Source organism: Oryzias melastigma, linkage group LG13 (genome assembly GCF_002922805.2).
Source record: "Oryzias melastigma strain HK-1 linkage group LG13, ASM292280v2, whole genome shotgun sequence".
Classification (NCBI taxonomy): Eukaryota; Metazoa; Chordata; class Actinopteri; order Beloniformes; family Adrianichthyidae; genus Oryzias; species Oryzias melastigma.
The window spans coordinates 21,615,457-21,642,107 of NC_050524.1; the positions used below are offsets into that span (position 1 = coordinate 21,615,457).

General features: G+C 37.5%; 1 protein-coding gene across 2 annotated transcripts in view; it reads left to right on the plus strand.

The window, feature by feature from the left end:
- gucy1a2 (guanylate cyclase 1, soluble, alpha 2) overlaps positions 1–23,867 on the plus strand; it is a 58,269-nt gene extending 34,402 nt beyond the window's left edge. Inside the window, exons 6-10 of one of the 2 annotated variants that reach the window (XM_024276796.2) lie at positions 1,900–2,172; positions 5,554–5,697; positions 15,475–15,629; positions 15,831–16,042; positions 23,685–23,867. In XM_024276796.2, the coding sequence (XP_024132564.1) occupies positions 1,900–2,172; positions 5,554–5,697; positions 15,475–15,629; positions 15,831–16,042; positions 23,685–23,797 (897 nt within the window). In that variant the 3' untranslated portion in view covers positions 23,798–23,867. Of the gene's footprint in view, positions 1–1,899; positions 2,173–5,553; positions 5,698–15,474; positions 15,630–15,830; positions 20,624–23,684 lie in introns of those variants that run through there. The other variant, XM_024276797.2, reaches the window with a different exon arrangement.
- Positions 23,868–26,651: the final 2,784 nt, after the last annotated feature.

Consider the following 26,651-nt stretch of genomic DNA (forward strand, 5'->3'; position numbering starts at 1 on the left):
ATCTGGGCTTCCCTGTGCCGTTCCCCAGCCTGGATAAAAACAGGGTTGGGTCAGAAAGGGCACCTGGCATAAAATCTCTGCCAAACCACCTGTGCGATCAGTGAAAAACAGATGAAGTGCTGTGGGGACCCCTGCAGGGATAAGTAGAAAGGTAAACAAATAGATATGTTATGTTGCCATTAAAAGAACCTGCTTTACTGTATTTAAACTTGATTAATTATTTGCTTTTAAATAGACAGGCCATAGATATTTTTCTTTCTAATTGACTTTATAGCTTGATAATGTGCAAGTCAATTTAAATGTTGATGTAAACACCATTTTTGGTTAAAATATAATTTATTGGTTTGCTGTTTTCTTGAGTGTTTTAATTTTCTTTGGTGGTTTTTCAAAATGGACCAAAAATAAAGGCTAAATTAATTATATAGGATGAGTTAAATTAAAACTAAAATGTGTTCAATTTACCTCCTTACTCCCCGGCTAGTACGCTATATGGTATACTACTGTATTGTTAGTTTCATTGTGATAACGACCAAACGTTTCTTTGTGATTATGATATAGTAGATGTTGTTATCACGAGATAGCAGATTTTTGGTTATGACTAGATAATATTTTTTTATAATCCGCAGCAAAACAAAACAGACTGTTGGGGAAAACGTAAAAAACCAAAAGAACTGATCAATTGATTGTTGATTCCTTTAACGGCTGTCTAATTGAGGTGGAGATTGTTGGTGGTGATGCTGTTGGTCATAAACAGCGTCCAAATCAGTCATTGTCATTTGAGGGGAAGGTTGGCCCGGCTGCAGCTGCGCAGGCGGCTGCAGGTCTCTGATCCTACGTTTGTTTTCAATTTCTTTAGTAACCAAATAAAGGGATCAGACTGTCTACATTATTACGGAATAATGCAGGAGACGTGCAGGCTGGAAGGACTGCGTGTCTATCTCATGGTTTCGTCATTGCAGGAAAAAAGCTTGTGATAATGAGATAGTAGATGTCGTTATCACAAGAAAACGGAAAAAAAGGTAGACGTAGTTGTTACCGAAAAACATACAAAAAAAAACTAATAATAAATAAATAAATAAAAGTGTCTTCTCTACCCCAGTCAAAGCACTATATGGGGTGTTCACAACTTTTTCAGGGTGTCCGAATTTACAATTCCTGGAAATTTCCCAGACATCTCTGCAAGAACCCAGTCCTCACTAGACCGATGAATATAGACCACAATGCAATGTGTTTGAACAATTTGTCTACTGAAAAAAAAAAATTTTTGTAGATTTATTTTTATAAATCCCCCAAATTTTCATCAACAAAAAACAGTGGATTCATAAATATGTTTCATGGAATGTCTTTGTTTATCAGGTTTTTACTCTGCAAAATGGGTGATGTCATATTTGGAGATTTAAAAAAATGATGCATCAGAATTATTCTAAAACCCAGGGCTCAAGACAGTCCTGGACTGAGTAATCTTTTGGGGGTTAGGGAGGGAATTCGGACACAACCTTCATCTGAACTGTGGTTATTTCCAGTGTGGTGGAATGCTGATTGTGGCCGCTGACTGCTCCTATAATTGGTTCTTAAAGCATCCTTTAGCAGGAGATTGGGTTTTGACCCAATCCTCTGAGTCTGCTTGTTGCATCAGTCTCCCCCCTCCAGGCTACAGCTATAAATAGCTTCTTCTTAGCTAGTTTGGATGCACAGTGGTATCAAAGTGTATCATGCAAGCTGAATGTAGAAACAACCATGCACAGATACAAAACACTAGGGAAAAAAATAGGTTAAACGTCTTTTCATGCCTCAGCAGCGTTCTTCCATCTTTTCATTTGGCGGCCATCGCTGCTGCCTTCATTTCGGCCACGTCCTCAGAATAATAAAAGCTCTAAATGTCCTTCTGTTTGCTCTCAGGCCACATTAGAGCGGACTCACCAGGCGCTGGAGGAGGAGAAGAGAAGAACAGTGGATCTGCTGTATTCCATATTTCCGGGTGATGTGGCACAAAAACTGTGGCAGGGTCAGCACGTGCCCGCTCGCAAGTTCGACGACGTCACCATGCTGTTCTCCGACATTGTGGGCTTCACTGCAGTCTGCGCCCACTGCACACCTATGCAGGTCATCTCAATGCTGAACGAACTCTACACGCGCTTTGATTACCAGTGTGGCATCCTGGATGTTTATAAGGTAGGAAAGCTTTTGTTGAGACCGACAGTAATAGTCTGACAGGATCGTCTCTAAATCCATTTTCAGAGTGAAGGACCTAGAAACAAATATTCCAAAAATACAGATTTTTTTGGTAATATTTTGGATTGTAGAGAGTCTTAAACTGTTGAGTCAGAGCTAAACCTATTTGTGTGACACTGTCTGCACATACTAGGTCTGTATACACATGCATGTGTGTATGTGCAGGGGGGGGGGCTTTTGTTGTGGAAAAAGTAAGTGATTAATAGCCCGTCTGTGAGAGCTTAACAAAGATGTGTCAATATTGTCCATCTGACAGTCTGGCTTTGAGCCTGGTTACCGTCATCTCCACCGCCTGTTTTCTTTTCCTCTTTTCATCGCCATTTTCAGTCGTTTATTTCTTTTTTTTTTTGCATCGTCATTTGTTTGCATCTTTAAAACATTCTTTGTTAAGGTAGTAATTCTCGTATTGTTTGTCAGAACTGTGGCTTCCCAGGTGAGGAGAGTAATGCCTCCATGAACGCAGCTTTGTGTGTCAAACAGAGAGAAGGGACAGGAGGACATGACGAGTAGATTGAGTCACCTTTTTGTCACCGTTGTCATGGTTACCTGCAAACTGGGTTAGGATTTAATGAGAGCAGAATGCCGTCCAATTTTTTCTTTTTTCCTTTTCTCCATCAAATGTCCTCCTGATTCTTCACCAACTCTGTCATAGAACCGTTTGACATCAAAGTATTGAAAGATTTTTTTTTACTTTTGCTTTTTTTAATCAGTGTTAAAACCAGGGTTTTCATTAAGTTTGAAGGAGGTTCTTTCTAAAGTGGTATTTATGCAAAATGTGAGCTCAGTGTGCTCTACCAGTGATGATAAATCTTCAGAAAGTTACATAACTAGAGACCACTGCAAACTCAAAAAAAAAATCTTAGGATCATTTCAAAATACTCAAAACTTCTGGTTTAGTTCTCTAATTGGGTTGGAGAACTGCAGCTTCCATATTTAAATTTTACCAGAGCATTGATTTCTGGTACAGGATGCTTTGATAACCATAAACGGGTGCAGAAGTAGAGCGGTCGGCCTGTGTTTGGAAGATTGCAGATTCAGCACCCAGCCATGTGTCAAAATGTCCTTGGGCAAGAAACTGAACCCCACATTGCTACTGGTGGTTATAGGTTGGCACCAGTGTTGAGCAGCAGAGCCACCATCAATGTGTGTGGGCTTGAGTAAATGGGACTTTGACTGTAAAGTACTTTAAAGCATTCTAAGAAAGTAGTAAAGCGCTATATAAGTATATATTTACCATAAACAAGTGGCCCAGTACTTTTGATCAAACCGAGCCTGTTGAGTTTTGACGAGTTCATCCTCCTGTTTGAAAGTCCACAAGCACTGTGGCTCATCACAAAGTTCTTATGTCAGAAGAAACAAAAGTATCTCCAAATTTCCTGCCGATTCCTGACCAAAATATAAAAAAACTGTCTTATTTATTTAGTTTTTCTGGAAAAAAAACAAACATCTTACCTTTAAGTAGTAAATCCATCTATTAAACCCTCCAGCTGGCTAAAGCATGAAGGTTGCTGACATCATGATTTTTCTGCAGCTATTTTTTTTTCTTTTTTAGTCTTTTTAGGGTTTTTACTTCAGTCAGCTGCAGTCTGGGGGCCGACGTTCACCGTCTCATTTTTCTAAAGCATCCAATTGCAGTTTGCTAAGTGACCTCCTGAACTTTGCTTCATCAAAATACTGTTCAGCCAGAGTTAGAGAGTGAAAATCCCATACTTTCAGTTACCATCATTTTAGACGCTTTTGTAACATCTTAGACTCCTTCCACTGCACTGTTTTTTTATATATATTTGTAATTAAAACCAGCTATCTCGCTCAGCCACAGTTGGTTGCCTACATCTAGCTGATGTTTATTTTATTTGTGATATTGATTTGCATGGATGCACAACAATACACACCTGTATCTGCAGATAACTACAGACTGTATTCTGAGTTCCTACCCAACTGGATTAGCTTGGACTGCTCAACATTATGGGTGTATCAGTTTGTCTTTACCTACAGTAAATACATCCAGAGTAAAAATCCAACCTCCCATTGATTTTCCCCAAAAGTCTGTTTATAGGTGGATGTTTTAGACTTTTAGTCAGACATGTTCAAATGTTTAAACTTTATAATAAAGTTACTCTTTCTTGTGTGCAGTTTTTTTAACCAATGCTTTTGTTGATCTCTACATCATATTTTAATTATTTAAGACAGTCATCATTCCTTGTGACATTTGTAGAGGTTACTTTTCTATTAAGTAATGTTTTAACACAAAAACCCAAATAAGCTTTATTTTTGCAGGTTTTTTATGAGCTCAGTCTGAATGACACGTACGATGCAGTTTTTGGTCTTTAGATTAATTTAGTGGTCTGACTATGATGCATTATATTTATTGAGAGGAAAGTTGGCAATTCAGTTCAAATAGAAAAATATGAATCCTCAAGGGGAAATGAAAAGAATCTGATGATACTGTAGTTATATTTAATCATTTTATGTCAACTTTGGATACAACTTTTTCATATGCTTTTTTTTAATATGCTTTTAAAAAAAATGAAAGTTTGTCTGTTTGATTTGTGTGATACAAAGAGCTCACAGCTTTTCATTTTCACACCTTAAAATCTTCAAATATTCCAAAATTGCCTCATAAAACACTTTTTTCTGTCATCACAAACCAGCTAGCAGCAGAATATTGGAATATATTTGTGAAGAAGTAGAAAAAAAGCCTTAAATTCCTTCAAAGTGTTGCACTATGAGAGCAGGGTTTGTACTGTTTACCCTGTGAACTGTTTTTGAGCTCATAATAAATACAGGAAACAGCGCAGGTACATTTGGGCGAGTTGAACCTGTCATGCCCACCATTAACCTCTCTCAGTTTTGAATCAGACCTATTTTTCAGGCAGTCTCTTTCATGAGCCTCAAATGATCCCCTACCTGACAGATCTTTTCATCTTTTCTCAGAGTAGAAAGATTATTTTTGGCAATCAGCTGGAACAAAAACACTTCATGTTTTTCTTTTACTGTCTAGGATTAAAATAGCTATTGCCTATGCAGCATATTTTGCTAAATGTCTCACATGATTCTCTTAGAATTCTATTAATACCAGCATGAAAATAACTTTTTCCCTCATATATAATGTAGTAATAATAGAAATAATAAGTGATTCGCTAAATGCACTTTTTATGATCTTATGATTTTTTTCTTACATCAAAGGTTAAATCTTTTTACTAGGGCTGGATTTTTATGATTGTTCCTTGTAGTTGCTCTGGAGTCTTTATGATGCTGTTAATTCTTGGTTGAAATGATTGCTGTTTATTAAGGTGATACGTATCTTTTTCCCACAACCAGATCGAGACAATAGGTGATGCGTACTGTGTGGCTGGAGGACTTCATAAGAAGGTTGATAGTCATGCAAAGCCAATCGCCCACATGGCTCTGAAGATGATAGAACTATCGGAGGAAGTGCTGACCCCGGATGGGAAACCGATAAAAGTGAGTCTTTCCTTCCTCTTGCTTTTTGCACGGGTTTTTAACCTCATTATACAAACAGTTAGAGTGGTATTTTCATTGTTTTAAAGCAGACCCTTTCTGTGAATTACAGTTGAAATGCAATTTTGTAGCTTGGGCACTGAAACCATCCAAAGTTTATGAATATACAAGATAAATTCATTCTGTGTCAAATGGTTTCCATAAGAAATCTGTGTCTTTACCATAAAATGGCATCAACGTAAATTGCAATTTTCTGGCTTCATGCAAAGGACTAACCGATTCTTTGGCTGGAACCAGGTCTGCCAAAGGGCAGCCAATCTACTTCTTTGTTCAATCTTCTCCTGTAGCAGCCAAGCAAACAGATCAGAGCTGAAGGCCTCTTGTGTTGGACTGATTTTGCTGTTACAATGGGGGGTTATGTGGCTCCTGACATATGATGAGTTTAAATACATAAACCCTTTTTGTAAATGAATCCAAACTTTACTTTCATTATATTTTAGTATTTTCCTTGTTTTGCTTAGTTTTTTAAATCCACTCCTATTGTATCCTAGAATGACTTTTTGGAAATATGAATGCTATGGGTTAAATGATCGCCCTAAATGGGTAAGGCTATCATGTTCTATTACAGTTTAAAAACTAATACTTGAAGAAAGATGTATATAAATACTTGTGGTCTGTTTGCTCGTCTGTCTGTGTGCTCCTGGTATATAAAAATTGACAATTTAGTTGCATGGATTTGCATAAGGGGTGTATGTGATTGAATGAGAATGGCAAGGGACGTGTGTTACTGCAGACTTACAGTGTGTTACAGCAGACTGTAACTATGTTACTGCAGACATATAGTGTGTATAAACAGACACTAACTGTGTTACTGCAGACTTGTAGTGTATATAAACAGACACTTACTGTGTTACTTCAGACTTATACAGTGTTACCGTAGACTTGTACTGTGTTACTGAAGATATAGTGTGTTACAGAAGACTTATAGTGTGTTACTGAAGACTTAGAGTGTGTTACAGCAGACTGTAACTATGTTACTGCAGACATATAGTGTGTATAAACAGACAATAACTGTGTTACTGAAGACTTACAGTGTGTTACAGCAGACTGTAACTGTGTTACTGCAGACTTATAGTGTATATAAACAGACACTTACTGTGTTACTTCAGACTTATACAGTGTTACCGCACACTTGAACTGTGTTACTGCAGATATAGTGTGTTACAGAAGACTTATAGTGTGTTACTGAAGACTTATAGTGTGTTACTGAAGACTTACAGTGTGTTACTGAAGACTTACAGTGTGTTACAGCAGACTGTACCTATGTTACTGCAGACATATAGTGTGTATAAACAGACAATACCTGTGTTACTGAAGACTTACAGTGTGTTACAGCAGACTGTAACTGTGTTACTGCAGACTGTAACTATGTTACTGCAGACATATAGTGTGTACAAACACACAATAATTGTGTTACTGAAGACTTACAGTGTGTTACAGCAGACTGTAACTATGTTACTGCAGACATATAGTGTGTATAAACAGACAATAACTGTGTTACTGAAGACTTACAGTGTGTTACAGCAGACTGTAACTGTGTTACTGCAGACTTATAGTGTGTTACAGAATACTTATAGTATGTTACAACAGACTGTAATTGTGTTACTGCAGACTTATAGTGTGTTACTGAAGACTTACAGTGTGTTACTGCAGACTGTAATTGTGTTACTGAAGAATTATAGCTTGTTACAGAAGACTGCGATTGTGTTACTACAGACTACTGTGTTACTGAAGAATTATAGCTTGTTACAGCAGACTGTAACTGTGTTACTGCAGACTGTAACAGTGTTACTACAGACTTATAGTGTGTTACAGAAGACTGCAATTGTGTTACTGCAGACTACTGTGTTACTGAAGAATTATAGTGTGTTACAGCAGACTGTAACTGTGTTACTGCAGACTGTAACTGTGTTACTGCAGACATGATGTGTTGCAGCAGACTGTAACTGTATTACTGCAGATCTATAGTGCATTACTGAAGACTTACAGTGTGTTACGGTAGACACTAACTGTGTTACTGCAGACTCATAGTGTGTTACAGCAGACATGAACTGTGTTACTGCAGACTAGTGTGTTACTGCAGACTACTGTGTTACTGAAGACTTATAATATGTTACTGCAGACTTGAACTGTGTAAAAACAGACACTCTTTATCTTACTGTTGACTTTGAGTGTGTTACAGTGTTACTGTGCGTTATGGCTAACAGGAATTGTGCTAAAGTTGAGTAAAAGTGTGTTATCCCTTTTATTTCATGGCAGTAACTGTGTTACTGCATTTGTGATGCGCTGAACACCACAACAACCGAGTTGCTGCAGTGTCTTGAAACTGTTTGTCAAGGATGGAACACTTTGCATATGCTAAAATGCTTAAAAGGAGATGCCAATATTTCCTTTTGTCCAGCAAATCTTTAAATGGCAGAATATCATGTTTGATAATTATGCTAAAACTAAAATGTTTCAATGCTAATGGTAATACTCTAAAAAAATCTGTTACTTCCCCTTTGAGGTCTAATTACAGATGTGTATATTACTAATAATCTAAATGATCATTGAAAATACAAGTGCAAAATTAATCTTGTTCTTTTAATCCTTCTGGGCATTATGGGTCAGCTTTTAATGTACATTTTGCGTCTCACACATGCACTGCAACAATTGCAGTATCAGCGCTGTGGCTGTCTCTTCCAATGACACGAAGATGTGTACGCTGTGAAGGTCTAAGCCATCAATCTTCATTCTTGCGGACGTCTGCTCTGCGTTCTGAGACACAGCTAATTCAATTTAACCGTTCTCAGATTTGTTCTGATGTTCTGAGGAAAGGTGAACATGGCTTGCAAAAGTATTTTTAGATGTTCTTAAGGTGGCCCGTTTGCTTTTGATCAAATGTATTTCTGGAAACCTCAGATGATACTGAAATAATGTCTAATTTTAAGTTTATTGCCCAATACCTTAAACTTTCAAAAATAAGTGTATACATTTTGTCTTTAACATTTACTACATACTGTGTGAAATAATTTTTCACACTACTTTTTACACATGAGATTTTTCTGGTGAGAACTTTGTTGGAATTATTCTCTAAAACATATTAGAAGCTGTGTGCACACAAAGCATTGGCATATTCATTCATGTGAGGTTTGCAGCATAAAGGAAATATTCATTAATGTACATCAACTTGGTGAAAAATGAACATTTTCACTGACTCATTTACAGCTAATGTGAGGAGCTCTGACCAAGCTTTTAAACTGTCTTTAACTCAAACGGCATGTACTTTTAGAACAATCATTTAGGCATTGTTTCAGAGAAGTTTGACTGAAAATGTGAATGTAGACACAAAGGAAAGCATCAGAGAGTTTTTAATGTTAACTCAGCTTAACAGATGACAGAAAATGATTTATTAATGTCCGTCCTCTGTCCAGTGTTGGTCAAGGTCACCCATCATACATAAGCATGCAGCTTTTCAACCTGGGGGGCTCATTTCCAGTGTTATGTTAGTCCCTCAAAACCACAAACTATAATAATTACAGTTTACTTCATTATAGTTTATAACAGGCATAATATTGTCAAGTATTTTTCTGCTCTGTTTACCCAGTATATTTTTTTGGTTGTTCTTGATGGTTCATTCTTGTGACATGATTTTACAAGTGTTTCAAGACCCAGAATTGCACTAAATTTCACGAAATATGAACAGAAATTCATATCTGTTCCTTGTCTGTCCATCCAAGTGAAGCACTGTTAAAAAATCTGACGGAATGACGCCGTCTCTGCTGCCCACTTGACTCTTCTGTGATTTGAAAATGTGCTTGCAACCAAAGTGACAGATCGTCTGTCCGAGAGAAGCTGCTGAATAACAGACAGTCCTCTGCGCAACGCTGTGCTGCGGACGTTGTCCATTTGTCTCAAAATAGAAGAGCCTTGCCAAGCACTTTCGGCCTGCTGCACCGCGCTCACATGTGTGTCTTTCTTCCTCCTAATCTCTTTCCGCTGCCGCCCTTTTCATGCCTTTCTTTTCTTTCCCACCTCCCGCTCCATTTAGCTTCTGTCGTGTTTCTTTGCTTCTTCAATTCCGGCTTTCAAACCTTTGGTTTTTCCTTCATGTTTGCATAAAATGGAGTTATGGAGATACTCCACTTCATCCTGATAAGCGCTGCTCAGTGAGTGCACTCAGCTCCAGCAAAATGTTACGCTGTTATGCAAACTGGTACGAGAGCTGCGGGAGAGGACGTTTGGTGAGAGACCAACGTAATTATTCAAGGAGACAGAAACTGAAAAAGAGTGAGGTGTGAAAAAACATGCTGCATTTAAATCTATTAGGATGTTTCTACTCATGTCATTGCTTCAATGTATGCTTATTTTTTTTCTTTTTGGCTTCTCAGAACCAACCAAAATTTGCTCATGTAATTAGACTTCTTCTTTTCTTATCTTTCTTATTTACTATGGATATTGATTCCTTTGTGTTCATCTCTTCGGACTCGGTACCGACCACTGACTATGTGAAAACTGACCCAAGTGAGTGTGACGTTCCCCAAAGCAAACGGCTTACTTCTGGCTCCAACCAAATCAAGTTAATTCAATCGCCATCACCATGTTGAAACCAGAAGTCATCAGTGAGTAGGATTGGTCAGTCGGTCTGAGTTTAAGTTTCTATGGCAACAACAAGTGATCTTGTTGTAAGTCCATGTGAAAGCGGGGTACACAAAATGTGTCACACAAAAGTTTTCAACGTTAGATGTGGGGGCCAGCAGGCATCTGATTGGTCAGTTTATCATTTGAATGACTTGCACTATAAAAAATAGACACCAAGAACCTGTTAGAAAAGGGAAAGACAGTAATATCTGTTCATTACTCTATAGAAGTCAGTGGGATTTTGGTTTCTTGGGACCAGAAGGTACTTCCTGTTTGGAACACCATGGAGGGGTTACTCAGTCCAGTTTTCATATACAGTCATTGAGACAAACACAGGGAAACCCTGGAGAGTGCCCTCATGTGGTTGCAGTAACTTACAGCACCTGGTTGTCTCAGATGGTCTCCTAATCAACCCTAACTCTGCTTAGTTTCTCAGTACAGACAAGATCTAGTGTGTCCATGGGGGGCACGGCCATGCACGATTCAATATATGAGTTTGTTTCTATCTGTGAGCTAGTTTCTCTTTCATTATGAATGTCAGTATTTTTCTTCAATCTCATCAGAAATGACACTGTTTGTCCCACATGCTCATTTCACGAGAGCAGCCTTGTATTGTCAGGAGATTATTGTTCTCCTATGAGCTTATGACCATCAGCCATCTGCAGTGTCTGCAGGATTTTGGATGCTGATATGGTCAGGGACTTACTGTTATGCCCAAAACAGCTGCTCTTTTCTGACAACATGTCCATATTGCAGTTGCTGTCAGTGGATACTACACATGCATGCCAGCATTCCCATTTTGAGTAAGAATAAATAACAATGGATTTCTGAGTTTCAGAGTAAAGATATATTCTGGATGAGATGTGTTGAAATAGTTGATTTTATATCAATCATTCTTACACGGCATCTTCCAATGAGTTATCAGCTAATAGTTTGAATTAAATCACTACAATCTCCAATTGGATTGTTTTTGTTTCACTGGGAACTGGACATAAATAAAAAACAAAAAGCCACATATATCTACTATGAGAATTACTGATTAAACATTGTTTTAATTGTTTTTTTAGATTTGTGAAATTGTAAAACCATACTAAAAAAAAGTATTTGGACAAACCTTTTTAGAAACTGAAACGAAGAATTGTAATCACTTTGACTGCTACTGGCTTACACAACCAAACTTCTAGCCATTCGTTGTCTTATTACAGAGATTAATGAAGCAACATATGTCAGTATGATGAATACTGTGAATGTAATAACCAAACAATGTTATTACCTTTGCAGTATGATGGTCAGTCAACACAACAGTACCAGGCTGAGTGTGGTACTTTAGGAATGACGCAGCTATTAGGAGCAACAACAACCAAACCACAGAGTGAAGAGGTCATGTGGTTTTAGAGCAGGATCAGTGATTGGAGAAGTCTGTAAACGTCCTTAATTCTCTCCAGATCCAAAATCTGAAGACATGACAGTAAACAAAGAAGCAGATGAGGATTTTTTCCAGTGAGGGTTTGGGTTAAGAACCTTTTCTGCTCAACTCATTGTTCCATCTTGGTAATAATACAATTGAGACAGTGGTTTGCTATTCTAATATGACTAACATTTAGAAAGGAAGGTTCATAAAGACGAGGTTGACTGAGTTTCTGTGGAAAAATAGTTTGAACTGAATCTGACTTCCAGTCCATACATAGCCTTTGGGATGAAATGAAATCAAAACTCCATCAATTCATCCATTTATTTATCTATCCATATACCGATCCATCCATCATTTATCTATTTATCCATCCCTTCATCAACCATCCATCCATAATCCATCCATCAGTCCGTCCGTCCACCCATCCAATTGTCCATGTATTCATCTGTTTATCTATCTGTTCACGCATCTATCCATTAATTTATTAACGCATCCATCTATGTTTTTACTTGATCATTGCTGTTCAGAGTCAAAGGGTTTCCTGAATCTTATCCAGCTACCATTGGGTAAAGGTTTGGTTTACTCTGAACACTGTTCTGCCCTTTGTCAAAAACCTACAAACAAAGAAGTTGAGATAAGAACTTGAATACTTTTCCGGGTGAAACGTTTGACTTAAAGTCATGTTTAGCCTGCAGTCTCACTGCTAAACCTAAATCTAACCTTCATGTGGTCAAAAATCTTTGTCTTATTAACCTAATCTTTAAAAAATGCACACGATTAAAACCAAAGTCACGAGTTTTGATAAGTTGATAATTATCCGTTTATGTTGTATTGGGGGTTAAACCAGCAAATGGTTCCTGACTGCGGCTGTGTCTGCAGCTCACCACTCCCCCAGGGGAGTGTCACACATTATAGTGGGAGTTTAGCCTTTAAGTGGAATAATTGAACTCCAATGCTTTGTATCTTTTATACATTAATCTCAACTACATCTTATGAACTGAAGAACATATAGAATAGAAGCTTTCTGTCTGTCCGAGTCGATTCTCATCTGAACGTCTTTGGTCTGGAGGCCACTTTGGGGTTGGTTGCGTGTTCTGCTGCTGTTTGCTCTGGGGCTCCATGGAGGCCATGCGCCCTGGATGCTGACTCACAGCGAGGCGGGGGGAGGAAGGAAGGCTGCGTCTGCTTTTTCCGACTCACAAATGTAGAGGAGAGTGGGCACAGATGTAGATTTGTGCCTGTGCATCTCTGAGTGGTTGTTTGCGAGTGGTTTTCTGTTGTAGAGGCAGACAAGTATATGACCATCTGTAAGCAGTTTAGCTGCAGAAATAGGACGCGCGGCTGCACCTGCCAGCCTGCTCTCCTTCGCTGTCTGTTTCATTTTCTTTATCTCCCCTCTTGTGCTGTCAAGGTCCTGCCATCTAATTATAGGTTCCCCCTCTCTCCTCCTTGCTCGCCATTGTCTTTCTGTCTGTCTGCGCTCGTTCTGGCTCGCTACAACTTTCAGCCGTTGTTGCCATGGCTACCATGCAGTGTGCTGGAATGCTGGCTCCATCGAGAGGTGTTAAAATGCTGAAGATGATCATTGGAAATCTATGTGGTTGCAGCGATTTGTGTGTGTGTTAAAGCAGTAAAATGCGTTCATCAGTCAGCCATAGCATGACCTCAGCTGAGCAGCTTCTATGCATTACAACCACTTTTTATCTAATTGAAAACGTACAGCATGCTAGTATTTTCTGTTTATACTGATGACATCAATTGATGTGATGGAGGGATCAGGATGCTTGTTGTCTCATGATAGCGGGGACAAAACCGCCTCCCTCTTTCACTACTGAGCTGGATAAAGAGTCTATTAAAAAAAACGAATGACCCAGTAATTAGTCCACAATCTTCTAAATGTGTCGTTCCCTGATCGGTTCAACTGTGACAATTTGTGTGTCTTTGACAGCATCGCCCCACACCTGGTTTGAACACAAGCGCTGGGTTTCTGGCTCATACCTGCTGCAAAGGGGAGAGAGAGCCAATCAATTATTTATTTCAGTCATTTCCATCTACCCCCCCACGGTGCAAGTTTTAATCTGCTGCCACCGGATATCAGATTAGATGAAAACATCCACAGGAGCATGAGAGCTTGTTTCTGCAAAACCTCTTCTGATAACTGGACAAGTGCAGACATAAAAACAGTAGACAGCTTGTGTTCTGCAGAATGAAGCATGAAAGTAAGTGCACCGGGTCGGCTGTTGTCAAGGTTAGGAGGTTATAAGTGATCTCTGAGTAAAGCGTCTATTTTGTCTCCGACATTTTCACAATAAAATGTCAGAAGACAATCTAGACAAAACCTTTTTTTGTCTATATCATAATTTTCTGTCAATGTTTTTGAGGATTTGAGAAAATAAAAGCATCATAAAACACCGGCCATGTCAACTTGACCTTTTAAATAGATGGAGAATTCTGTCTGTTGTCATTAACCTAAAATCCCCACTTTATTTAAAAATGGTTTAAGATGTGTATTTATAAAATGACAATGAATGTGTCTGTAGCTGATCAATAAAATGTTATTGGATTTTTTCAAATCAATGGATAATATTTTAAAGTTTTTTATGTAAATTTCACATTTTTTATTGCTACAATATGTAATAACAAATTATATTGGTTATTGTAAATACCTTTTTTAAACAGTGTTTAATATTTTATATTTGATCTTAAAGTTAGTTATATTTTAATTTGAAATTTGTCACAACACAGAATTTCCTGTTTGACTGTTTTGGATTTTTTTTTTGTTTTTTTTGGATAGTTCAAAATAGTAAATATATGAAAAAAAAATAGAAAAGGAAAAATAACTCATATTAAAAAATAGAGACTTTATAAATAAAGACTGTAAAACATTTGTCTCTCTAAATTACAGTGTATTAGATGCGTTAGGTGTATATGATAACTGGAGTAAGTGGCTCCTCCCCTCACATTTCAAACAGGAAGTACCTGCTGGTTCCAGAATCCCTATAGAGAAAAAAAACAACTATTACTCAGTCATTATTTGTCAGAATAACCATTCTTGCTCTGACACATTTTAAACATGCTCTTTAATTCATCATCATTTTTAAATATTTTTTTTCTGTAGTGCAAGGTATTCAAGTTATAAACTGACCGATTAGATACCTCAATAAAAGTAGGCGGTGCCCTCTGGCCGCACGTTCATTGTTCAAAACATTTGATTGACAAATTCATGTAGGGATGGTAGGGGCGTGTCCGTCCAACAAGCTCACACCTGATTGGTGAGGTTATAGTAGAAACATCGACTGAGACCGCCTCAGACCAATCGCTGCTTACTGACGACGTCTGGATCCAACATGGTGGCGACCGTATTGCAAAAAAAGAGGACTTCATTTGGTTGGAACCAGACATAAACCATTAAACTCACTTCATCCAGTTCCCAGATATAGTAAATGGTTAGACATCACAGTAAACTTATTTTAAATCTATTATAATCTAATATTATTTTAACCTCTCAGGTCATGAAAGCATCAAATTCACGGGTTTTGTTTATATAACTTTTTCTACACACTCCAGTAACCTATTTATGGCTCAGGGTTGTGTTGCTTTACACACTTAAACATTTGACACATTTCTGACGTCTATTTTTTCTTTTTTTTCCCCCTTCTTCTTCCTTTCTCCATCCTGCTCTCCTTCAGCTACGGATAGGAATCCACACCGGCTCGGTGCTGGCAGGTGTGGTGGGGGTCAAAATGCCGCGGTACTGCTTGTTTGGGAATAATGTCACTTTGGCCAGCAAGTTTGAATCGGGGAGCCATCCAAGATGCATTAATGTTAGTCCAACGACATATCAGTAAGTATCTGCGCCTTCATTCACATGTTTTACCAGAGACACATTGATGCTCTTTAAAATCACACTCCGATCATCTTTTTATCTATTTTCAAAGCGTTCCCTGTGATCTTTTTATGATAATTATGCTGTTTTTTTTTTTTTTGCCAAAATCAACAAACCTGTCACCATCAGGCCTTCTAATCTTTTTTATTTTATCTCCAGATTGCTGAAAGACGACCGCTCTTTTTCATTCGTCCCTCGTTCACGGATGGACCTCCCAGAAAACTTTCCCAAAGAGATCCCAGGGACGTGCTACTTCCTGGAGGCGGGGACCTCCCACAGCCACGCCTCCCTTACCAGCTCGCGCTCGGCTCCTCCCGCCTCTATGAGGAAGGTCTCCTACAGCATCGGAACCATGTTCCTACGAGAAACAAGTTTGTAAATCTGAACCCAGACCATGTTGCACAGGCATACATAACACACAAGCCGGGATTTGAGCCTTGGGAACGTGCAGGAGTCCAGAGATCTTTGGATATGCAAACGCATACTGTGTAAATGTGGATTCAGATAGATTGAGTGGATAGTGGATAGAGAAATACTCTCGCACTCATGGATGGAAAAAGAGCCGCTTCGCCTCATCAGCATCACTCGGGAAGACGTGAGGAACAGCAGTTGCACCAGTTTTCCGTCTTTCCCCAAGGATTTGAACCGGCTCAATCAATCTGCAGAGAAACCTTAATATAGGACTTCAAATGTAGGTGGATGTCTGCGCTCCGGACCTGGAGTTAGACTCCCTCAGTCAGAACGATGTTCGGAGAAAAGGAGCCCACAGGTCTGCGACCGGGGTTCCACTCCTTAGCCATGGAACTGTGCGACCAGAACAAATCTACTTTTCATTTCTAACGTGGGTGCTGAGCTTTGGATTTGAATGCAGTTCTGGGAGATAAATGTTTGCTGTTCATCGTGTCTTTTTGTACCACAAACGAAGAGCGATGCGGGGATCGCCTCCTCCTGTGTGCTGAGGTCATGTCATGCCCTTCCTCCCACAGCTGGAACATCCGTTTTCTCACAAACTTCACATTTTGGCCAGTTTGGAGTTGAAGGGAGGGAAAACTTTGGAGGCAAAATCAAAATTTATCAGCAAAAAGCAGACGCCAAGAATCTGCCCTACTTTACATTTTTGTCTTCTGCTAATCCACAACGAAGTAAGACCAGTAATCCATTTTATTTACAGCTAAAACGCTTAAAAATAACTCCCAACTCAGTGCCTTTCTCAGCTAAATTAGGTGGTGGTTCTACTTAGTTATTCAGAGAAAATCAACCAGGAAGACACGCTGAAATTCTCCAGATTTCTTTTGGTTTCCCAGAAAGATGAAAAAAACAACAGGAAGCCTGTTCTTCTCACAGAAGCACCTTAACCCCTCAAGCCAGCTAAGGGTAGCAGCTTTTTGAGGATTTCATTCTAAAAAGAGTTTCTGCTGACATAAGAATCACATGCTTCTCTAAGACTCCACAGATCTCAATTTCTATTCACATTTCTTCATTTCTGTCCCGTCTTTGCACAATTGACACAAATTTATAGATGTGTTTTTTAATTACTAAAGATTTGGATAATAAATGTCATGTCTTAATTGTAAATATAAATGTGTTTCCCCTTCATAAACTAAAATAACACATTTCAGAGGAAGTTTGTTTTGAGACTTGATGAGCAAAATCCATGAACCGCCTTAAGAAAAGAGAAATGTATGAACTGGAAACATAAAATTAAGACATGTATGGGTTGTTGGAATAACCTTTTTTACAGACTTGTGTGGGTCAAATGCTAAGTAGAATTGATTGAATTAGTAAAACAAAAACTAGGAGTCTGTTTAGTACAGAAAACTACATTAAACAGGAAATAGTTTTCAGTAAAGATACTTTATGCTGTCTGAACCTTTTTTTAACCCCAGTCTAGCTTCAGAAATGATCTTGATTATTCAAAAAACAGGAATGCTTTAGTTTCTTTGTGTGACACAAACCCCTTTTAATGTCATAGACAGTAATTACAGTCAAAAATGATGTATTTGCCAACATTTGTGTTTATCTCCACGAACAGGAAACATGTTGAAGTCTGAACATATTTTTGCTAAATGACAACCTTGTAGCAGAATTTGGAAGCTGGAATAAAGTGTGTGGATTTAGCTAAAAGGTCAGAACCAAATCTCTGAGATGCAATCAGAAAAAAATATGTGCTATTGAGTCTTTGGCAAATAGAATATGTTTTGTAAACGTGATGAATTTGGGGGAAGACTGAGACCAGCATTACAATACAGGGGTTTCACCATTTTATAATTTTTTTGGTTTTTGCAGAACACCTCCGTGTAGGAGAATCACTTTGTATAATTTAACCCTAAATATCAGTCTAAATAATAAGGTAAAATAAATAAAACATTTTTTATAGCAGATTAAACCTCATAATCGTTGGGATTATGATAGGAAAAGTTAAGCAAAACTTTTTTTATTGATAATCATGATGTTATAAATGTTAAAACAGTTGATCAAAGATTGAATCTTCTACCTGTTTTTTTTAAAGTTACAGAACTTTGAGGATTTTTAGGGTGGAAAGGTTAAAAATAGAACCAAGCTTGAATTTAATTTTGCCTTTATAATGATTTTTTCTTCTGAAACCTTATTTTAGTGCCATTGTTAATAAAAATGTGGCCCTAAAAAACACTTGCCATATAAAGTTATATTGCCAAGAAACTATAAGAAACAAAAAATTAAAAGTAAAGTATTAAAAAAACAGGTTTTATGCTATTTTTTTAAAACTAATTATAAAGAAACAGCTGTTAGCTACATTAACACACCTTTACCTGCTTCAGTTAGCAGACTTTTTATTTATATCTACTCTTCAGCATTAAAGCAACTTTAATAAAGTAATTACCGCTCCAATATTTAAACATAAAGACAGATCAGTGAGGAACAAAGCTCTGAACAAAACATGCTTTAAAAGGTTTTGGATTCTGCTGATAAAATGAACTAAAACAAATCAACTAGAGTTTGAAGTTGTGACAAAGGAGTTCCTAACAATCATCTGTAAAACTACAGGCAGCACATAAGCAAAGCAATTGGGTAAAGTTCTTAAAAATATTCTAAAAGTTAAACTCAAATGTTATAAAAATGTTCATGAACATGATTTTGTACTAGATGCCACATTTTAGTGGAAAATTCCATAACACTAAAAGGGAAAACTGTCTTGTAGGCACATTTTAGAGAGCTGCTCTTGAATGCATCTCGTTTTTCTGTCTGATAAATGTTTCTGCAGTAGTAACACTAACATATGCATTAGTGGACCGTATGCATTCATGAGATTTCCTTTCTTAAGCTCTTGTAGCATAAAGATAGAGCAGGTATTGTTTACGCTCAGTTTCAGTGGTGCCTGGCCTCTGCTTTAAGGTTAAACCAGCCAGCGTTACACCCACATAACACACACCCACTGCTCAAGACTATACTCTTTATATACAGTCATGGACGTTTGACCAGCAGCTTTACCTTATGATGCAAAGAGGTTACAGGTACCGGATCTCTTCGTAGTCGTGGCCCTCCTTCTCGTGGAGCAAATGGTCTAGTCTTTCATATAATAGTTAGGAAGAGTGGGAGCAGAGCTGAAGCTAATGTAAATATGATGATGCTGTCAAAAGTGAGGGGGTCAGACAGTCCTGTTGACTGTATATGAGAACTGGAGTAAGTGACCCCACCCTCAAACATCTATTACTCAGTGATTATATTTGTCAGAATCACCATACATATTCTGATAATTCTCTTGTTTCTATTTTTTCAAGTTATAAACATGCTAATCAGATGTCTCAATAAAAGTAGGCGGAGCCTGCTGGCCCTCATCACATCCAACATTTGAAATGTTTGACAGATTTGGAGTAGCACTCTTTCAATTGGTAGGGGCCTTCCAACAAGCCTACATAATTGGCAAAAATCAAACGTTCGTGGCGAAATGTTCAGCCAGACCGATTCGGACCAATTACTGCTGACTGATGACTTCTGGTTCCATTACGGTGACATCCATATACCAGAAAATGATGACTTCATTGGGCTGGAGCTGGACATAAACCGTTTTCTATGGGTGACGTCACACTCACCCTTCGTACCAGTTCACAGATACAGTCAATGGTCCGTCCCAAATGAAAAAAAAGTTCAATCCAATTGTCTGTTTTGGATGAGAAGTCCCTGGTAGCATCATTTTTAGTCAATTTTTGATGGATTTTTCTGCATTTTTCTTGTCCAACTCATAGAATTTGTGATTTTTGTGTGTTTGTGCGCTTTTTGTGCACGTCTTTTATTCATTCATCACTCCACACACGACTCTTGGGACTCATTTGGGTGTTTGTCCACCGCTTTGTGTGTCTGAGAGTTTTCTAATTCAAATGATTCCGTTTGGGGTGTTTTATGTAAACTTTACTGCAGATGATTCATAATGACTCCCAAATGGGAGAACTAATTCTCTACATCTCCAACAAACCTACAGGGAGACAAAAAGTATTTGAACACCCTGTGATTTTGCAAGTTCTCCCATTAGAAATCATGGAGGGGCCTGATATTTTCATCTTTGGTCCATGTCCATTGTGAGAGAAATCAAAAAAAATCTGGAAATGACATTGTAAGGATTTTTAAAAACAATGTATTTGTATGCTACTGCTGCAAATAAGTATTTGAACACCTGTCTATCAGCTAGGATTCTGACCCTCCAAGACCTTTTAAATAGCCTACTTCCACTTCACTAATTAGAATCACCTGTTTGAGGTTGTTAGCTACCTAAAGACCCTAAAGACACCTGTTTATCACATACAATTGGTAAAACTTCATGGGCTGCATGGTGGCGGAGTGGTTAGCACTTGGGTTTTCTCCGGCTTCCTCCCACCATCCAAAAACATCCTTCATAGGTTAATTGGTTACTCTAAATTGCCCCTAGGTGTGAATGTGAGTGTGTGATTGAGACCCTATGGAAGACTGGCAACCTGTCCAGGGTGAACCCCGCCACCATCAGTAGCCAGGTTTGGCTCCGGCACCCCCGCAACCCTGAAAGGGACAAAACGGCCAATAAGATGAATGAATGAATTGGTAAGACTCCAACTACTAACATGGCCAAGACCAAAGAGCTGTCCAAAGACACCACAGACAAAACTGTAGACCTCCACAAGGCTGGAATGAGCTATAGACCTAAACCCAATAGAAAATAGGGAGCTCAATATGTAGGTTTTTCAGCAACGGCCCAGAAACCTGACTGATCTAGAGGAGATCTGTGTGGAGGAGTGGGCCAAAATCCCTCCTGCAGTGTGTGCAAACCTGGTAAAAAACTACAGGAAACATTTGATACAAACAAAGACTACTGAACCAAATATTAACATTGATTTTCTCAGGGATTGAAATACCTATTTGCAGCAGTAGCATACAAATGATCATATAGTGATTTATAGATTTTTTTATAGATTATGTTTTCTCACAGTGAACATGCACCTAAGATGAACATTTCAGACCCTCCCATGATTTCTATGTGGGAGAAGTTGCAAAATCACAGATTATTCAAATACTTCTTATACCTCACTGTATAACAACATAATGCAATAATAAAGAAAATGTCTCAAAGTTTCATTTGGTTTAAATGACAATAAACTTCACATTAAAACTATAAGCAGAACATAAACTCTGTTTTTGGTTTTGATATACATTTGTGTTTCTCCTTATTTTTATCAACATTCTTGAACGTTGTGTTGCTTTTTAAAGTTTAAAACATCTAAGCACTTTTTAGAGATTTTTTTAGAGGAACACTTTTAGATGAGTGGAGACGTTTGTGCCAAGAAAGATAGAGATGTGAATCTGTTGGTCTGGTGCAACTTTTTTAGTCAGATCTATTTATTAACAATATTACAATAAAAAAGTAGTAAATAACTCAATGGGTAATTTAATTTTAATAAATCTTTTATATTTAATAGTTTTATTTGACAAAATACAAGACAATAATTATAATATCAGTATTCTAAAGTTCTTTTTGAGCTTCTGTCAGATGACTTTTTAACATTAGTCTGTTTTGGTCCAAACTCACAGAATGTTGATGTTGGTCAAACATTTCAATGTTTTGTCATACATTTCACTTCCACAATATGAGCAAAACTCATTAAAATTTCACTTCAATCTTCTATTAATCTATTTAAAAAGTTTTCCCAGTGTTTTTTTTTAATTATGATGATGTCGTTTTTAGCCAAAGTCTAAAACCTGTGTCGTTTTCTAGGACATAGTTTCTGCAGAGTGGCAGGAGTTCACTAAAAATCTAAGCTTCAGTTGTGGAGTAAGGCCGCTCCTACTTCTTGACATCCATATATCTTCAGCTAGCTTACAGCTCCCCAAAACCCAAACCTAACATTGGCAGTGCAGCAAAATTTGTGAGAAATATTTTCGCTATCAGCTTTACAGTTTGGAGCCAGATGTCAGCTCAGACGAGGAAAACAAAGACGTAGCTGCTACGTCACACCGACAATTTTTTAAACTGCATTTTTATGTGCAGAAATGAAATTTTGAGCTTAATTTTGTCGTCCATCGTCAGAAAAATGTCACAAGGACATGTTAGAAAAACCAAAAACCCTATTTTCATCCGATCTATAAAGAGTTCACAAAATTCTGATTTTTTTTTTTCTGATGAGCGTCTTCGTCCACATCATTATGTCAGTGCAGATCAAACTCGCCTGATGCTGGGAACACATAAAACAGTCACTGTGCTGAGTGGATGTTCCATTGTCTCCACCAGTCACTCCTTGAACTCCATAAAACTCCTCGTAGGATTTTACAACACCAGGTTTTTCCACGGATTAGAGACACATGACTTATTAAAATGATAAGAATCACGAGTGGATTAAAAAGGAAGTGACTACCAAGACCTGAAAGAAGTTTTTATTCCACAAACTCTTCTTTGATTGAGAATGCAAAGTCCTTCGCCATGGTTTATCCTCCACAGTCGGCAGTCCTAAAGTTTTCTGGAATCACCCTCTGAATTGTCTTTACAGAACAACAAAAGTGATCCAGTTTTCCGTTTGAATGAAAATAGTCTTTCAGTCACGCTGGATGTTGTGCTGCTTCCCATCTCTCCATTTCTGATTGGCCTAAAGTGCTTTCCGAATGCAGTGATCAGTAGAAGTCTTAACCTCCACGCTGGAATCTCAGACATCAAAGGGGTCACAGCATTCCCTTAAAGGTTAATGCAGTTTCTCACAGCGTTATTGAAATGAATATGGAGAGGGAGGAGACGGAGGACCCGTTTAGATCTCTGTTCAGAGTTTAATGATGCAAAGGCGGTCACTGCCCCTCTTCTGAAAGGTGCAACTCTTTTGAAATTGGGGTTACAAGCGTGCTCTTCACACGCCCATGACACAGCACATGCAGCATAAAGTGAAATTCAACGTGAGCAGGTTAGAAAATACTAACCTACAAAGATATATGCTTTTTTCCCTCTATTGCAGTCTTTTATTTTGTTATTTTTTATTAGAGAGGTACCAACACTGTATATTGGGATATTTTGGCAGAAATATTGATTTGTATCAGATTTTGTGTTTGATATGTGAAAAAACAAGTGATTTAAAATCCACTGAACAATTTTTACCTTTTTCTGTTCACTTTGGTTTCTTTTTTTTTTCTTACCCCAAATGTTCCTAAAATGTCTCCAAGATCTACAGAATCACAGTTTATGTCTTGTTTTTCATTGATTATATAATCAATGATTTTATTTGTTCAAGTTTTTGTTTTAGTCATACATTAATAAACTCTTCAACTTATTGAACATGAACCTTTTTTTCTTCCAGAAGACTCATTTATGTGTTTGCAGGATTGTGATTATATTGTTGCCAAGATGAACTTTAACCTGAGATTCTGTTTTTGAGAAACTAGACTCTGTTAGTGCAAACAAACGTTTTGTAAGAACAGTCTAAAACAAAATGTCCAGACTGTACACTTCCCTTTCTTATCTGCAAACTCTTCAGTTCAAACTGCTTCTGTTCTTTGGATCACATGTTGGTTTTTTTTTTTTCTTTTTGTCAGAACTTGCTCATCCGTCGGAGTCGACCCCTGACGAGGTTTCTTCTCCAGCGCGTAGCTTGGATTTTTCTGTTTGTTGTGTATGTGAGGGCCTGACGACAGCTGTTGGTTTCTGACTGATGTCGAGGACGCATCTTCTGTCTTATATGATGTAAATAAAGAGACACGAGCATCTTTAGTAAGGAAGAACGTCTGCGGCTCTTACTGGAAATGAGATCCCACCTATTTTAAACTGTTGATATATGATTTACAGTAGAATGAAACAGGAACAAAAATTTAAACATATGGAGAAACTACAAGATCTATTGTAAAGATCCTATTCCATCCAATGGGTTTCTTTATTTAGATAAAGCTATAATATAATTGCTGGTGTAAAAACTCATGTTTTTTTTTAAATTTACTTTCTTACATTTTAACTTAATCTGGAGAATTCAGTTAATATTAATAATTATCATTTGACATCAGTCAACTAAAAAAACATCAGCGTTAAGGAGGATCTGCACAGATTTTGTGACTTCCTTTATATAAAATCTAAATTAGTTTTCTGGATGAGATATTATAAATTATATCAGAGAACATTTAAACATTTAACACCTAAACTGTACATCTCAAAAAACATAAATCATTCAGACATTTGTAGCTGCAAATAACATTGTTAATGTTTTTTATGATAATTTATTATAATAGATTATAGAATTATAATTCTATTTCAATAACAATAATAATAATAATAATTTTATACTTTAAGATGTTCTCAAAACCAGTCCAGTCATTTGCTTTGTATTATTATTTAGTGTGACTATACATTTAGGGAGATTTTATTTAAGCACAGAATCTTTTAAATGCAATTAAACTAGGAAACTTGAACATTTTCCTGACTATTGTGTGTTTTTCAGCACAATCCAACAATCATTATGTTACCAATCAAATTATACAGTAACATTAAAGTAAATTCCACAGCAAGTCTGAGCAAAACTTATATGTGATTTTACTCTTAGTTGTACTTTTGATTTTTTTTCACAGACTATTAATCACAAAATATTACATTCCAAGAAGCAGCAAACATTTCTGCTGAAATCTACCTGATGTTAACAGCTCTCCGAAACAACAAAAACAATCCAACATCTGTTTGCGTCTTCATGTGTGACGTGGACAAGTCGAAATCAACCAAAATACTGATGCAGATGTACTTGAACAAGTTTACTTTGAACAGTCACTTTCCCCAAAGCCATCCTGTTTTTATGCCAGATCGACCTCATGGTTTATTAGATCCACATTATGGATCTTGTTGAAAGGATCTGTATGAAAACTGTCCTCCTTCAAAAGTTTGAAAGATGGCCTCTGAAGCTCACAGAACCACCATTAATGTATCTTATAAATTATTCTTTCTTATTTAATTTAATTTAAATAAAGTTTTAGGTTAGTATATAAAATTAGCACGAGTTTTCAGGAGAATTAATGCAATAGTGGCATTGGAAAACTGCAGAAAAATCCAATCTACTTTTATTATTTTTTAATTTAAATACATTTTAATTAATTTAGTATTTAATTGTAAGGACAAAATACATCTCATAGCCACAGTGCATTGTACTGTTATACATTTTTACCCCCTTGAACTGACTGGGTGTTTTCTGATGAAGAAGATTTTTGGAGATTTCTAAAGGGTTGTATGATATCGTTTAGTGACTTTGACATGAAAGGCATGTTGGGACCTCCACATAGTGAGTTGTGGGATAGTTTTCTGCAGTGAGATCAGCAGGCGTCTACGAATGGATGTCTGTTGAATGTGTAAACTTATGTAGCTGTACGCTTTAAAAACCCGGGTGGGCTAACTCCATAAAATAAAAAAATACAAACATAAAAATCTCCTTTAGATCTGGTCACGTTACACTCATTTATGTGAACTTCTTGGCGGTCTGTCCTCTATTTCCTGCTCTCTCTGATTAATGTCAACATGTTTTTTTCCTGCTGTTCCTGCAGATCCTTTCCTTGTTAAAAGAGAATTTTTCCTTGTTGTTGTTCTTACCACCTCATGGAGGCTGCAGCCTGAAGATGGAAATGGATGTTTTATGCAACACTACTGCAGCTAGCTGCTATTTTAGTGTAGCTTTAATTAATGGAAGCTTGTAAGAACAAATTATGATGGTATCATGTTAAAATCTGAGAACTGAATTAGTATATCAATGAGAAGATATTTAAGTGTATTTGTAGCAAAAACTGAGAGGATGCTTACTTTATGGGTTTATTGAACTGAATTTTCTTGTCTTTCTTTTTTAAACAGACTAACGTCACTCAGGGTTGTTTCTTAACTGTGCCAGGGATGCATGTGAGATACAAATAGAAAGCGGTTGCCATGTAAACTCCAGTGTTTGCTTTTCTCTTTGTTGCTTCTCTTAAATGGGTTGTTCCCGTTCTTTCTAGCTTTTCTTCACTGTAACTCCAAAAGTCCTGCAATCATACCCCCCCTGCGTTCTAAACCTTAGACTCCGTTTGGTCATTTTCATCTCTGCTCAACCCTTTGCTCCTCCACTCCTGCTCCTCGTGCACTGATCCTCTGTTTATGCAAATGCACCCCATTAAAAATGACTGTCTTTGTGAGGTGTGAATATTTCACGTAGAGCATCTTCACTGCACAGGCAGGAGAATACGAGCCATGACGGATCGTCACACATGCAGAGGTCATTAAATTTGCACAGTTCTAGTGGTGGGACCTAATTGGGGGCCAATATTTTAAGAAGTTACACTTTAATAGGCTGTTTTTCTGCACTTGAAAGACCTGACTTAGCTGATAGAAGTCAACCCTATGTCTTTAACATTCACCAACACTGAAACAAAAAAAAAGGTTGTGGATTTGTGCTTTTTTAAAAGCCACAGTTTGGGCACCTGGTAGATTATGGGTATCAACCAATCACCCGCCTCTGTTTCGGAAATTGACTCAAACCCAAAGCCCTAAACAATAGAAGTGGAAGT